Source organism: Agelaius tricolor, unplaced genomic scaffold, assembly GCF_023055355.1.
Source record: "Agelaius tricolor isolate 1412-34295 unplaced genomic scaffold, bAgeTri1.0.p SCAF_2, whole genome shotgun sequence".
NCBI classification, from domain to species: domain Eukaryota; kingdom Metazoa; phylum Chordata; class Aves; order Passeriformes; family Icteridae; genus Agelaius; species Agelaius tricolor.
The window spans coordinates 83164679-83178660 of NW_027269262.1; the positions used below are offsets into that span (position 1 = coordinate 83164679).

Sequence of the window (13982 nt, forward strand, 5' to 3'; positions counted from 1 at the left end):
TATACCAGCAACTTTAACATCAAAAGTTCTTTAGGTGCAAGTTTTATAATCTATTACCAACATCCTGCCAGAAACAGTTGATTTAATAAGGCTTCTGTAGTAATAAAGTGCTAACAGAACCTCTATTATCTCAAAAATATCACATAAATAGGAGAAAAGATGTAGTTTTTAATTTTAGAAGCAATGATCCTGAAATCAGCTATTCAACTGAAGTGAGAATGATTTCTCCAAAGTTCAGCCTCATTTGCATCACCATATTAGAACACAAGTATTTGAAGAGGCTCACTTGATTAAAACATTTTTGAGTAGGTAACAAAGCAAGGCTTAAATTGACTGTGCATTTTTATAGGAGCATGTAATTAATCAAAGCAATTTCACACCTTAAGGTTTTTATTAATTTTTAATCTTGTATTCTTTTAATGCTCCACTTTCAATTACAACTGAAGTGCAAATGCAATTTACACACCCTTGCTGCTCCAGCCTTTCACTGCTGACAGTTCAGTTCTAAAAACACTGCATGTCTTCATAAATGTCAGGGAACTGACACTGGACTTTGTGACTTTTTGGTCTTTTGGTTGGGGAGATGACACAATAAGCTCATCTTAAGGACATTTCTGACAACAGTTTTCCACTTGCATGAACACTGAATTTACAATTACCAAATTAAAAACAAAACAATAAAAAAAATCTTCCTGATGTTACTCTGTCCAGGGAGCTGTTATCTTGCAGGCACTAAAATATTTGTTAGTTCAAAAAAAGAAGCAAAAGAAGCATCAAGTGCATGAAGCCCAAGTTCCTGCATACTTTGCTTGCCTAAATGTCTCAGTAGCAGTTAGAACCAATTGGTGTCAACATGTGTAAAGCAATTAGTACTGATTTACACAACATTTTAAACAAAATGAAGTTATCCTTGAAATACTTTCTGAGACTTTAGAACTTCACAGACATAAAAGTATCAAAGTTCTTTTGCACAGGGTAACCAAAACATTTTCCTCTCAGCATCTGCTTTATTTCTCAAGACAGCCTTAAGTCTCCAGTGACATCTTGTGGATACAACAAAATTTGCAACAGCAGAACTGTGACATTTAAGGGTCTTGACAACAAATCCTACCTCCTACTGTGAAATAGATCGAGTATAATTTTACTATGTACACTTCAACACGTATGAGCCAACTTCAAGGCTTCCTTTATGTTACAGTAATGTCTCTGGAAAAATCTGCGTGGATATTACAGGAAACATTGTACCAGTGGTGTGAAAGATCAACTTTTTATTATTTATAAAATGCTTATCCTCATGAGACAGCACTACAGCATTACAGGTAATGAACAGGATTACAGATGCATCTTTATAGGTGAATTTCTAATTTGCAGAAAAATAAAATGATGGTTTTGTTTAAACAAGACACCTTTCAACAATGATTGTTGCCCATTAAAGGACAGGTCCCAGCCTCCTCATCACAGAATGTGTGAGGCAGGAAGGCCTTTGAAGGTCATGTCATCTAAACCCAGTGCTCAAAGCAGGACTAGCTTCTGAAAATCTCCACAGATGGAGACTTCACCACCTCCTGGGCAACGACAGCCCATTACTCTCAGAGTAAAAAATATCTGATGTTCAGAGTATCCTGTGTTTCAGTTTGTGCCCACTGCCTCATGAAAACAGGACTCCTTGTCATCTTATTCAGAATGAAGCACTCCAAGACTGTGGTCCTGGGCAGCTATTGAATGGAAGTACTCAGATACTTATTTATGTGCACTTTGAACTAAATTTTTACATTTAAGATCAACAAAACATATTGTGAGTTTTTTTAAAAAAATGAAAGAAGAGCCCACTGTAATTCAGCTACTCAAAGTGAATTACAAATTCATAACATCCTTCATACATATTGGTAAAGAAACAACATTAGGTTGTGAAGGGACACGATGGAAAAAGATAAGAAGGAAAACCAATTAATTTTAAATTTATAAACAATTGAGGAATGTAATCTTTTATACAAGGTTTGATTTTAAAACTGAAATTAGAAGAAACAAGCATGTTGAAGAAAAGCAAATTTGCTTTCATTCGTTGCAATACTCACTTAGTGCATGATAAATAGGTTTATGTCTGCCTTCGAGTCTGATTACAGTGGCAGCTGCTAGTTTTCCTGGGGGCTGCATCTTCGCATCGAGGAGGTACCACGCTCGACCAAAAGTAGCCCATTGCTGAAAAGAAAGAGGGTCAGTACTTATCATAGGGAAAACTCACATTGGCGTAATCTATCTTCCTCAATTAAAACAACACTTCTTTTACATTCAAATAACACTAGAAGGAATACTGATACGCAGCACCACCCCTTCAAATAACCTTTAAATGGACGGAGCACTGCGATACACGCACTGCAGGGCGATGTACACGGGTAACACCACTGACAGGTTACCGGCACCGAGGGCTTTGTTTCAAAAACGCAGATCTCCTGCTGCAAGCTTCCATTATGGCTACACGAGCCGTAACATCGCTGCAGGACACTGAACGCCCAAGGTCTCCTTCCTTCGCGGTGAAGGGCACAGGTCTGCGAGTCCCCGTCCCCAGCCATGTCGCACACAGCGGTTCCTGCCAGCGGCACCCTGAGGTGACACCGGGGGCAGCCCCGGGGCGCTCCAGGGAGTGGGGGGGGTGGCCTGCGGATCCTCGGTGCCCGCCCGCTCCCTCACGGCCCCGGGGCCCCGTCCCGGCGGCAGCGAAGGCGCCGCAGGCCCGGGGGAGGCCGCGCTCACCTGGGCCGCCCGGCTGTAACTCGCCATGCCGCGCGGGGCGCGCAGGGAGAGGCGGCCGCGGGAAGCGGAAGCGCTGCCGTGCGGAGGGCGGTGCCGGGCGGCAGCGCGGGACCTTCGGAGCGGCGCCCGCCGCGGCCCGGCCGGCCATGGAGCGCTACGTGCTGCTGCTGAGCTGGGCCGAGCGCAGGGCCCAGGGCGGGCCCGCGGCAGCCACCGCCGCAGGTACCGCCGGGGACGGCGCCGGGGCCGCGGGCTTTGGGCCCGGGCGGGCGGTGCTCTAGTGTGTGCGGGGCTCTCCTGGCTCCTGCCCCCCTAAACACCCCTTTGCTTTCGGGCTGAAAGTCTTTGGTGCCTTTAACCTGCAGAAACTTCAGGGGGGTTCCTGCTTTATTGCGATGGTGCCATGTAACTCTGTAATGCGTTCCGGAGCGTGACTTAAAGGAGAATTTAGGAAAATTTGTTTTTTTAAACTGCTTATCTGCAGGTGATAGTTCTGTTAAAAACCCCAACCAGTCCCTTTCCCCCTTCTTCCCTAAATTCACTTTCTAATATCACACTGAATTTTATGCTGCATTTGCAGGAGAGGAAGATTTAACTTTCATAATTCAGTAGTTTTAAGTTTTATTTTCTTTTTCCAGCTGGGACTGCTGCAGACATGTATCAGTTCCTGAAAGAAAGTTGTAATGCATCTATAAATGCAGATGTGAGCACATTCCCAGGTAAATACGGCAATGCACAGTGAGGTGGGGCAAATGCTATTGAGGAATTGGCTTATGCGTGTTCTGCTTGGGGAGACAAGTCAGAAATTCAGGTAAAAACCCAATTGCTGTGGGGTGGGCCTGTTCCTGCTGCTCCTGTTGCTGTAGAGAACCTGACATAATTTCTGCAGCTAAGGTGTTAGGAGATGATTAGATTGATTGGTTCTGAGAAATTAAGGGGAAGGGTTTTGAAGAGTTGACAATTTCCAGTCCAGTTGAGCAAGGAAGAGTAGGAAAGGGCTTGATTCTCAGGTCAGTAGGAAATGTGATATTTTAGTTACTCCTATAATGTCTTCTAATTTTTTCAGTAGAAATAATGCTTGTCTGTTGGGTAACAATTCAGAACCTTAATCCATGAATATTAAATCATTTTTTAACTTTAGAATAGATGTCTTAAGGTCTGCTTTAGTACTTTTAGGGGCTGTGTGTTTGTGTTTTGTTGTTTTGGGGTTTTTTAATCAAAAAATGCTTTCTTAGTTCTTTACTTGGTTTGGATATCTACTGTTATAAGCTCATCTTGTCACAGATGTCATATAATTGGAATTTATGTGGGAAAACCACTGTAAGCTCTTAAAATTCATGGAGATGGGAATGTTAAGCTGTTTTCAAGTTGTGTGCTTTTTATTGCATAGAAATATTGATAGAGCATCTCATTTTGTGAACTCTAAATCATATTTCTGAAAGGTGTTACTTAGTTCAGGTCTGATACAGATGGTCCAAAGAGAAAGCAATATTACCCAGAACAGAAAAGAGGTCAAATGTTTTCTTACTTACTGAGAAAGTGCCAAAGGAAAGTAGAACACAAGTAATTGTTGCACAATAAATGACTTACAGAGTCTTTTAACAGAGATGTTCATTACAATAAGAAGAATAGATTACAGTGAATTAATTTAAATAATTGTTTATCTCTTTGCAGCTTGCTCAGTGGCTGGTATTCCAGGTGCAAAGAAATGGTATTTTGCAAGTCATGTCATTTGTGGTTATTATCAGGTAAGACAAATTCTTCTAGAGTATAAGTTCCTCACCATCTGCCTGTAGAACAAGCTAAAACTGTGATGTTCAAAACTCTTTTTGCTTATTTAAGTCTTTTTGTTTGATTAGTTCTGCAGTTCTGACTGGGAGGAAATAAATGTTGACACACAGAAAAATGAAGACTCTTACCAAGCAAGCATTGATGAGAACCTGGGAACCACACAAAGTTTTGAGGAAGATGACAGTAACAGTCAGGAATCACTGTCTCTGACTGAGTATGTGTATTATTATTTTTATTTAAAGAACAGTGATCTGACATCTATCAGCAATGACCCAAGGGGATCAAGAAGGTTTAACAAGTGAGAGTTATTACCAAAGCAGAAGTTAACTATGAACAATCCCCTACTAGCACTGGAAATACTTTTATTTTGTTTAGCATAGCTTTAATTTTTTACAGAAGATTTTACAGGATAACTGAATAGTTTCCTAACAGACAATGTTCTATATACAAAAATTTCTTGCTAATTCCTTTTGAATCCTAATTCCAGTTTTACTTCAGATTATTTTGATGTCATTAGTCCTATTTCTGTCTTAGTAAAAGAGGAGATTATTTCTCATAGCCTAGGTATGTTTGTGCAGAGTTTTAAAGATGTAAGATACATCAAGTACCATTCATTAGTTTTAATGTTTTGTTTCTGAATGACTTTGTTTATATTTTGGTTCCAAACGTGTTGTTCTTCATTTTTAGTATCTATGATGAAGCTGCTGAAAGTCTGCATCAATTAGCTGATAAATTGCCTGCCCCAGGTAATCTGTCTTTAAAAACCAATTTCATTAGACTTTATCTTGTTTGGTAAAGGGATAGTGAATGGAAAAGTTCAGAGAACCTTAGTTTGGTAGCTTGAAGGTAATTTAGGAATTTGAGCATGGTTGGCATTGCAGATCAGTTTGAGGACTAGTTTGCTGCTTGTTTCTTTGGCAGGCTATAGTTCAGTAGAGTTTAAAATAGCTATATAATAAATTGGTCTATCTGAAATGACACCAAAGTAATCATAGACAGTAAGCAATACAAAACTCAACATCTTCCTTTTTTTATAAGAAATTTCTTGTGTTGATATCAGGCTTACATCTGATTTAAAAGCTTGTGAGCCAAGAAGATGAGGAGGAAAATACATCACAAGTGTTGGATTGGGATTTTCTAAACTGGAGATACATATCACCTTGCATGTTAGGGTTATACAATGATGTAGAAGTTCATTTGGGATAACAAAGGAACTCAAGAAGAATGAAAAATAGCAGCTTAGAGTGTTAAAAGCAGGAAAAGGACATAGCTTAGTTGTACGGGAGAGAAATCTCATCTATCAGTGCTGAGTGAGAGAGGAGAAGGGGACAGAACTTTTCATTGTCACTGAGGGAATGGTGAAATATTTTGTGTTCATCAAAGAGGAGCAGCAAGTGATGAGTTAAAATGTGTGAAAAGTGTTTTAAATCCTGTAGTTACTTGATCTTTTTGCTGGTTTTAGTGCGATCAATGATAACCAATACTATTCTATCCTTAAATGACTGAAAAATGTACTGAATCATGATATTTGAATCATACACAACTATTTTATAGGCAGAGCAATGGTTGATGTAATCCTGCAGGCTGTTGAATGTGATGGACCCAAGTTAAAGGACTGCTTACCTGCTATTGGTGCCCTGAAACACCTGAGAGAGTGGCACTCTGCACAGATCACTATTGCTGCAAGTGATGCTAAAGGGTATGGCATTTATTTCAGGGCTAAAACAAGGTCACTTCTGCTTTGTGTTAGCATGGATCAGTGTGTTGAAATAAAAACAGCTTGTTGGGTACTTTACATGTGTACTTTAAAAATACATAAATTACTTGTCTGTTGTTGTATGAGTGGAGGAATTACTCATTCTGATTAATTGTAAATGCATGTCCTAACCACAAAAGCAGGCAAAAAAGTCAGTCCTCTGCACTTTTTGTTTTCTGTGGGAGCAAAGAGTAAAATATTTTCTCTTCCCTTTCCATGGGTTCAGTGTGCATACAATGTTTTCATGTTGTATTGTGCTATGGGATAACTTGTATATTGATTGTAGTTTTCCAGATTTTTTAAAGTAAATCCATACTACTGCTGATTTTATTTTAAATTTTATATTTCCTTTGGTATTACTTTTCAGGGAGGAAAAGTAGAGTGCCTCATTTGTCCCTTTTGAAAAAGGAGTATAAACGCTCTATTACTTCCTGTATGTTTTTCAAGGTTCTGTTAGTATGAAGAGTTACTGAGACTATTAATTCAAGTTGAAATCAATTCCAGTAATTTACTTACTGTCCTCTAATTGACATATAAAGTCCATGATACATCTCACCATATAAACCACAGAGATTTGGGGTTTTTATCCTATTAAGTGAATGATTGTGCGGATACTGAACAACTTGGCAAGGTCTCCACTTTCCTTCCCCTCCATGTCCAAAAGATTGAAATTTACTTCATAGAGTACATGGTTAAACTTAATCCTAAATGAATAAAACTGTTTAAAAAGGTGCATGTTCAGTCCTTGGATAGAATAAGCAATATCCCTACTATACAGTATCTCCTGAGGTGTGTGGAGGACAGGAAAGTTACTCAGTGACTTTCATGAACGCTTGATCTCAGTGCTCATTGATATCATCCTGTGGAACCAGCTTTTGACTGAATAAATTTTTCTGCTGCTTTTTATGTAAAGTGAGATTATTTGAGTGTAGAAGATCTCTGATTAGTTATTTCACTTATTCTTCCTGTTCTGTTGATGGTGCTGATTTCCCTTGGGAGACAGACTGCCAGCAGAACCCACAGCTACTGGCTGTTTTCTCTTGTTGAATTTAGATAATGCTTGTGCTGCAGTCATATCTGCATTTAGAGGGTTAACTACAAACCATATGGGCAGACCAGTGATAGCCCCACTGATGGCTGCCAGGCTTTGCTGCAGCTTCTAGCACCCAACATTACTGTGCTGTGCTTGCAGCTTGCCATTGCCAGCCTTATCTGATGTCAAAGTTCTTTCCTGTCACTTCCATGGAATATATGAACAACTTCCTTTACAAGCCCTGAATAAGCAATTTTATAATATTTTTTACTTTGTGGAATGTAAAGCTTTTCTAAAGCTTTGTTGTCTGTCCTGACATACACAACATTGTTTTGTGCTAAGAGGTCATAGGTGAATTCAGCCAAACTGTACTGCATGTTTATTGTAATGTTAAATTCAGTAAGATTAATTCTTTGATATTTTTACAGTAGCTGGCAAAAGATTGCAGACTATCTGTCAGCAGACTTCGTATCTTCAGATGATATAATGAATATTATTGATTTAAATGAACTCTGGAGAGGAAAGATTCAGATATGGGAAAGAAAGGTAAAATAACTTTTATTTTATTATTGTGGTGGTTATTTTTTAAAGCATCTGTATACCTCATTTAAAGCATTTTTATGCAGTGCATTTTATACTTTAACTCAAATTTGGTTTCAACTATGTAATTCAAAGGTGATGTGTAATGTGTCTGGGTGGGTGGTAGGATGAAATGATAAATGAGATCAATGCACCAAGATCTGAACTTCAGAAATTCAGATGCTTCCCTCTGAAATTTTTTTTAAGCTTACTGTTCAAAATTAGATTGTTTTGTATCTATCACAAATCATTGTCATATAACTGTAAGTTATATGACATTGTTGCAAGCATATGTCTAATGTTTCTGCAAAACCTGAGACCTTTGTGACATTGTTTGCATTTTCAGTATTATGGTTTTGGATTTAATATTGGTTATCTAAGTCTAGTCTTTTTCTTTGTTTTATAGATCTGATAAAAATAACATTAATTTTTAAAAATAACACATCTAACTGGCTGAAGAGAAGTAATTTTTATCTCTTTTTGACACATTTATAATCTTCCTTTTATTTTTTTGTTTCCAGTTTGGATCGGGAGTAGATTTTCCAGAATTTTGTATAAAGAGCACTTCAGCCAAGACATTCAGGACTGCAAATTTAAGTTCTTGCTTTGCTGCTAAAAAAGAATGCCAATTGAGGAACACTGATACTTTGCCAGAAGCAAGTATTATTCTTGATCTTTCTTTGAGTTTTAGAATTCATCTGTTTTACTTTCCAGAGAAAATTAGTAATTGGGGAAACCTTAGTCAGAACTGAGTTATGTAGAGAAGTAATTATTGGATAAAATTGAGGAATACTTCTTTTGTACGCTTGTGTTGTCAAAACAGGTCCTTAAAACTTCATCTGTTTGTTCTTACAAATACAACACCAGATTTTTTTCAAGTACAAGTTGAGACTTTGTTCTGTTTAATACCCAAAATAGTTAAATTATGAATTCTGTATTTATCTAACTTCCCACTTAATTTTAAAAGTTTGAGTTTGTTTTTTTTTACACTCTTTGTGTTCCATGTTTTCTAGTGAAAGTGGATAATTTATAGGAACTCCAGAATCATATGTGTTGATGAAAACAAAAATGAGCGTTTGGAAAATTGGCTTGGAGTTCATTTTCATTGTTAAAACATGTGCATTTTGTATTGCATTTGCCTCTTCCTGGTAGATCATATTTTATTTTGGTAAGAGAACTCATTTGATGCACATTGTTGATGTTCTATAAAGTCAGATTTATCAAAAAAAATTAAATACCTTCCCTTTTTATATAATTTAGTATGATGTTGTGAAATGTTTTTGTATTCCTTTATACCTCTTCCAGATGTTATCTGCAAGGCTAATACCTTCAGCAAAACACTTGAGGAACTTCTGATGATACAACATCATATATAGTGTTCTATATATAGATTTTTATTTGATGTCTTTTCAGGTTTTTCATTACTATGGTCCTGCACTGGAATTTTTGCAGATGGTGGTGCTCTCTGATCTACCTTCCATTTTTATATCAGATCTGGAGTTTGAGCTGTATCCTTTTTCTAAGGATCTAAACTACTACTATAGATAATTGTCTATAGCAGAAAGAAAAAGATCAGCATCTACCCATGCAAGCAACAGGCAGATGAGGATAGTCAAGGGCTCATTCCATTCTAGCCTGCCAAAGTAGTCAATGATTCTTCCAACTGGATTTTTTAATTTTGAAATTTAAATTACATTAGCAGTAACCATGTATTGTTGATACTATTGCACTAATAATTTGTCTGTTGATGTGCATGTTCTTTGTGGGAAAAGAATAGAGATGTTTATTCTGTGTAAGTTTAAAAAAAAGCCTCAAGTCTTTGTAATGAATCAATGTAGCATGCTTCACAATACAGGAACATTTGTTTACAAACTGTGTTTTTATTGTGCAGCAGCAAAATCTGTGGCAAGATTTAGCAGAGGAGTTCTCTCTTGAGTGTGTGTGCTGCAGAGATCTCAAGATATATTACCATTGGTTTTTAAAAGTATGTACTTTTGGTTCTAGTCTTGGTGTACCTTAGGATGTATAAGCCTGCTATGATTTTGAATATATAAATATCTATTTCTGTCAGCCTATAATAAAGATGTCAGTGGAGTATTTTGTCATACAACATTTTCAAGTGTATCACTTTACCTGTAAAGGTGAGTTTTTTTATGTTTTGTGCTACTGTAGTATCAAAAATTAGATGCTTGCAGTGCTTCTTTTAAATATGATGATAACCTGATTTGTAAAATAGAAGTGCATAGTTCTTTGTGAAGATGAGGTTCCTTAAACTGTTCTGTTCAGCAGCCTGTCAAGAAAGAATAACAAGAAGACATCTACACTGCTTTTGGACCAGATTTCTTTTCTCTCTGGGAAGGTAAAACCTTTTTATATATGTATAGTAGAAAAATGAAGGTATCTATATTGCCTATAAGAGATATGTGAATAATATTTTTAAACCTGGTCTCTGTCTAAGCTTCTTCAATACTTAGTTCTAAAGCAAACATGTATTTCAAAGGTCCATGCTATACATACCCACTGAAAAGTTTTCTCTTTATCTCAGCTAAATTTCAATCTCCTAAAACATTTTCTAATCCTATCCTGACAGATAATTTCTGTGCTTCTGTAATTGGGCTATTGATTTTTTTAGCAAAAGGCAGGCATGTGTGCAGCCCACAAAATGTATCTAGCTACTGTGAAATGGTAGGCTTTTTTATTTTATATGTGCATATTCTGATTTTGGCTAAAAAGAGTTCATGAAACATTTACAGTCCTACTCTTTCCCTCCTTCCTCTGCCTTGGAATGATAGTGAGAGTATTAGTCTGAAGATGTTTTTCCTGAACATCCTATCACCTTTACATACAAGGTAATACATCTTGTTTAGGAACGTGTTTTAGTGTTTATAAAATAAATCTATGCCATTCAAAACAAAACCTGCACTTTGAAAATGGTGATACACTTGTTATGAATAACATATGTTTTTTGTTTACTGTGAAGATGGTATCCCATTATCAGGCTGTATGTTTTATTTTCAGTTTGTTATTTGGGTTTTTAGTAACTCTTTTTCTCCCCTGCTACTCCATTCTCTGTTAGCTTAGCCAGAAAAGGAAAAGGTCCTTTTTCTAATGCTGTACCAAAAGTATCTTTTAAAATGGTTTTAGATTGGTAAATATCCCAGGTAATCTTCATTTTACTTAAGAGCACTGAACACTTGGTCATACACCTTTTACAATCAGAGGGCTCACATTTCTTCTAGTGTTTCTAAAGAAGGTGCCCAAAGAGTGAAAACACATTCTCAGGTTACTTTTTAGAGTCTGCACATGTTGAATTGAATATATTTTGAAAATAACAGTTTCTCATAGGGATTTTTTTCAGTCTCCTGCTGGAAATACTGCATGTTTGTAGGCTTTTCTTATACCTGTAATAGCATTGCTTTATTGCTTGGGTATTCAAATATGTCTGCAATTTTTGTATTAGTGCTTATTGGCCTGAAGTCTATGTAGAAACATAGACATAGTCCAGTATCTGGTTAAGAGACAAGGTAATATGTAGGAAGGAAAATAAAAGAAGAAATTTTTTTCATAGGAATGCAGAGTCACTGATGCCTACTATTATCCCCAAATTCTCTTTTCATTCTGGTTACTGCTCTACAAAAACATTTGTAACCAGGGTATAGAGACACTTGCAATACATAATAAATCTTTTTATGTATGAAATGGAAATTCAGCAGTTAATGATCCCTCAGTTGGACCAAAAATTAAACACAATTTTTACAGCTTTTGTGTCAAATGCAGTTCCATTTTGATTGATGTGAATGACAGGTATGTTTAGTGGAGATGTTTTTCTTCAGTTCAACTAGATTTGAAATAGTGCCAAATCAGTAGCTCAAGAATGAAGTGTAAAACAGGTTTCACTAATATTGCATGTGTTAATTTGCTCTCCTTATTTAGGTGGGAGCTTTATTTACATTGCCATGTAATGTAAGCAGTGAAGTGATCCCATCTCCTGCCCAGCTGAGCAGCAAGAAATGGAAGGAATATATGGCTAAGAAACCCAAGGTCATTTCTGGTACGTGTTTTTTGTTTGGTTATATATATATGTGTGTGTGTGTGTGTATACATGGTGAGTTTTTTCTGTACATTTGGGATTCTCTTTCCAATGAAATCAAATCAGTGATTGTAATCTTCATTGACACGATAAGATTTGGTGAATGCAAGTTCAGCTATGCAAACTTGTAGGAAGAAAAATGGTAACATCATGGCAAGCTTTGGGGAAACAAGACATCTCCTTTAAACCATTTTTGTGCCCTGTCTGTCAGTTAAGATCCAATTTCCACACATCTTTGTAAGGTGATTGTAAAATCCATGGTGGGAGGTTTACTTCTGCAGATGGAATTCCAGTCTGCTTCACTGAGGTGCTTCCCTTCTTTTTTAACTATTTCCAGAGGTTCTTCAGTGCACTTGCATTTACTTTCAATCTCTTCCTGGGAAAATACAGACTATTAAGAAATGCTGAATGCCTCCATTCACCTGGGAGCCAGTGTGCTAAACCTGTGGTTGAGAACATGCTCCCTGTCGGGCTGCAGTGATGGCAGCTGACTCTCTCACACCCCGTGCCAGTGCTTAGAAACCTGATTCAGAAGGTGGGAGAAGAGAATCAGTGCAGACCAAGGCTGGGGGAAGTTCCTCAGTCAGCCAGTAAATGTGTTCTGCAAGTGGAGGCACTGTACAAGCAGTGACTGAGCTTTGTAAGCACTTGAAAACATCAGGCTAAAAAGAACTTGGTGGTAACCCAGTGCTTAAAGTACTTAACTGGGACACCATGAAGTGCTGGATTCTGCCTTCTTTCATAATCTTGTTGTTTATACATGGTCTAATATATAATTAATGTAGATTCCAAGGACCAGTGACTATTGCTGTTGCCACTTAAAGACAATTTTTTTAAACAAGTTTGCAGATCGGGATGTCTCATATTTGTGACTGATATTTTTTCAGGTTTAGGGACAGGAAAAAATTGAGAGGAATTATGTAGAGTTGTATAACAGGACAGAAACTTAATTATGGAATGGGTGCTGGCAGTGTTGCCTTTTTCCCAGCCTGGAAATGAAACCTGAGATAATTTTAGCAAGTAGGTAATATAAAAGAGGATCTTTAATGAAGGCCTTCAGAGGCAGTTATGGAAAGTTGTCCACAAAAGCCCACCCCTGCTAAGGATGAGTACATTTATAGGTTTTAGGAAATTAGCATAATTGATAAAAAGCACCAATTATGAGGACAAATGGTGATGTAATTCCCCCCAAGTCAAGCCCTTTCTCTGGAGCCCCCATTCAGCACTAGTTGTACTTTGTCTATGAGTATGTGTCTCAAAGAGTTGTTCTGAGCCTTGGTTCCCAGGAAGAGCCAAGATAGCAGGGAGCCTTGTACCTCCTGGGGCTTGGAGCTCTGGAATTTTTGTCTTTCTGGTTAGGGAAAGGCTGTGGAAAAGTATTGGGAAAAATTAACTACTAATACAATAGGTGACAGAGTTACAAATATATGTGTGAAGAATATAGAGAACATATAAAAGCAAAAAGGCAAAACCCAAATGGCATCAGCATTATATAGATTTAAAGTTATCTCTGCATGTTGGGAAGTGGTAGAGTATGGAGGGTGTGGAGCTGGTCACAGCAGCAGCATTTGTATTTGATGGGGAGATACTGCTGATGCAGTCAAATGAGCACAGGATCCCCAGTGTCTGCAGGATATTTGTCCTGTGCTCCAGTGGAAAGGTTTTGTACAATTATTAATTATTGTGTGATCAGTAATGCACAATAGGTTCTTATTAAGCCTCTTGAGTAAAATTCATAATAGGAGAAGAAACACTGCTTTTTAAATGTATTTTTTGTTTAATTGAAAACTGTTTATTTTTTAGTGGCTAACACTAATCCCCCACTACTAAGGAGTTTTGAATCCTTAATCTCTCCCATCTGTGGGGAAGGTATGATTCTTGGTATTGGTAGTTCTTAAATGCTAAAATTAAATTGTGAAATATAAGTTTACCCATCAGGAATCAGCTTTGAGATGCCAAGATAAACTGGAAAAGGAGTATAT

The 13982-nt window shown here is 37.4% G+C and overlaps 2 protein-coding genes across 3 annotated transcripts in view; one reads left to right on the forward strand and one right to left on the reverse strand.

The window, feature by feature from the left end:
- MRPL13 (mitochondrial ribosomal protein L13) overlaps positions 1 to 2909 on the reverse strand; it is a 28790-nt gene extending 25881 nt beyond the window's left edge. Inside the window, exons 1-2 of the mRNA XM_071421722.1 lie at positions 2752 to 2909; positions 2076 to 2199 (exon numbers count right to left, since the gene is read on the reverse strand). Coding sequence (XP_071277823.1) covers positions 2076 to 2199; positions 2752 to 2778 — 151 coding nt within the window. The 5' untranslated portion in view covers positions 2779 to 2909. The remainder of the gene's footprint in view (positions 1 to 2075; positions 2200 to 2751) is intronic.
- The window catches only part of MTBP (MDM2 binding protein), a 29732-nt gene continuing 18591 nt past the window's right edge, over positions 2842 to 13982 (forward strand). The window contains exons 1-11 of one of the 2 annotated variants that reach the window (XM_071421720.1): positions 2842 to 2973; positions 3390 to 3470; positions 4426 to 4499; positions 4611 to 4756; positions 5230 to 5288; positions 6097 to 6241; positions 7763 to 7877; positions 8432 to 8566; positions 9324 to 9418; positions 10197 to 10269; positions 11844 to 11961. In XM_071421720.1, coding sequence (XP_071277821.1) covers positions 2898 to 2973; positions 3390 to 3470; positions 4426 to 4499; positions 4611 to 4756; positions 5230 to 5288; positions 6097 to 6241; positions 7763 to 7877; positions 8432 to 8566; positions 9324 to 9418; positions 10197 to 10269; positions 11844 to 11961 — 1117 coding nt within the window. In that variant the 5' untranslated portion in view covers positions 2842 to 2897. Of the gene's footprint in view, positions 2974 to 3389; positions 3471 to 4425; positions 4500 to 4610; positions 4757 to 5229; positions 5289 to 6096; positions 6242 to 7759; positions 7878 to 8431; positions 8567 to 9323; positions 9419 to 10196; positions 10270 to 11843; positions 11962 to 13982 lie in introns of both variants that reach the window. The other variant, XM_071421719.1, reaches the window with a different exon arrangement.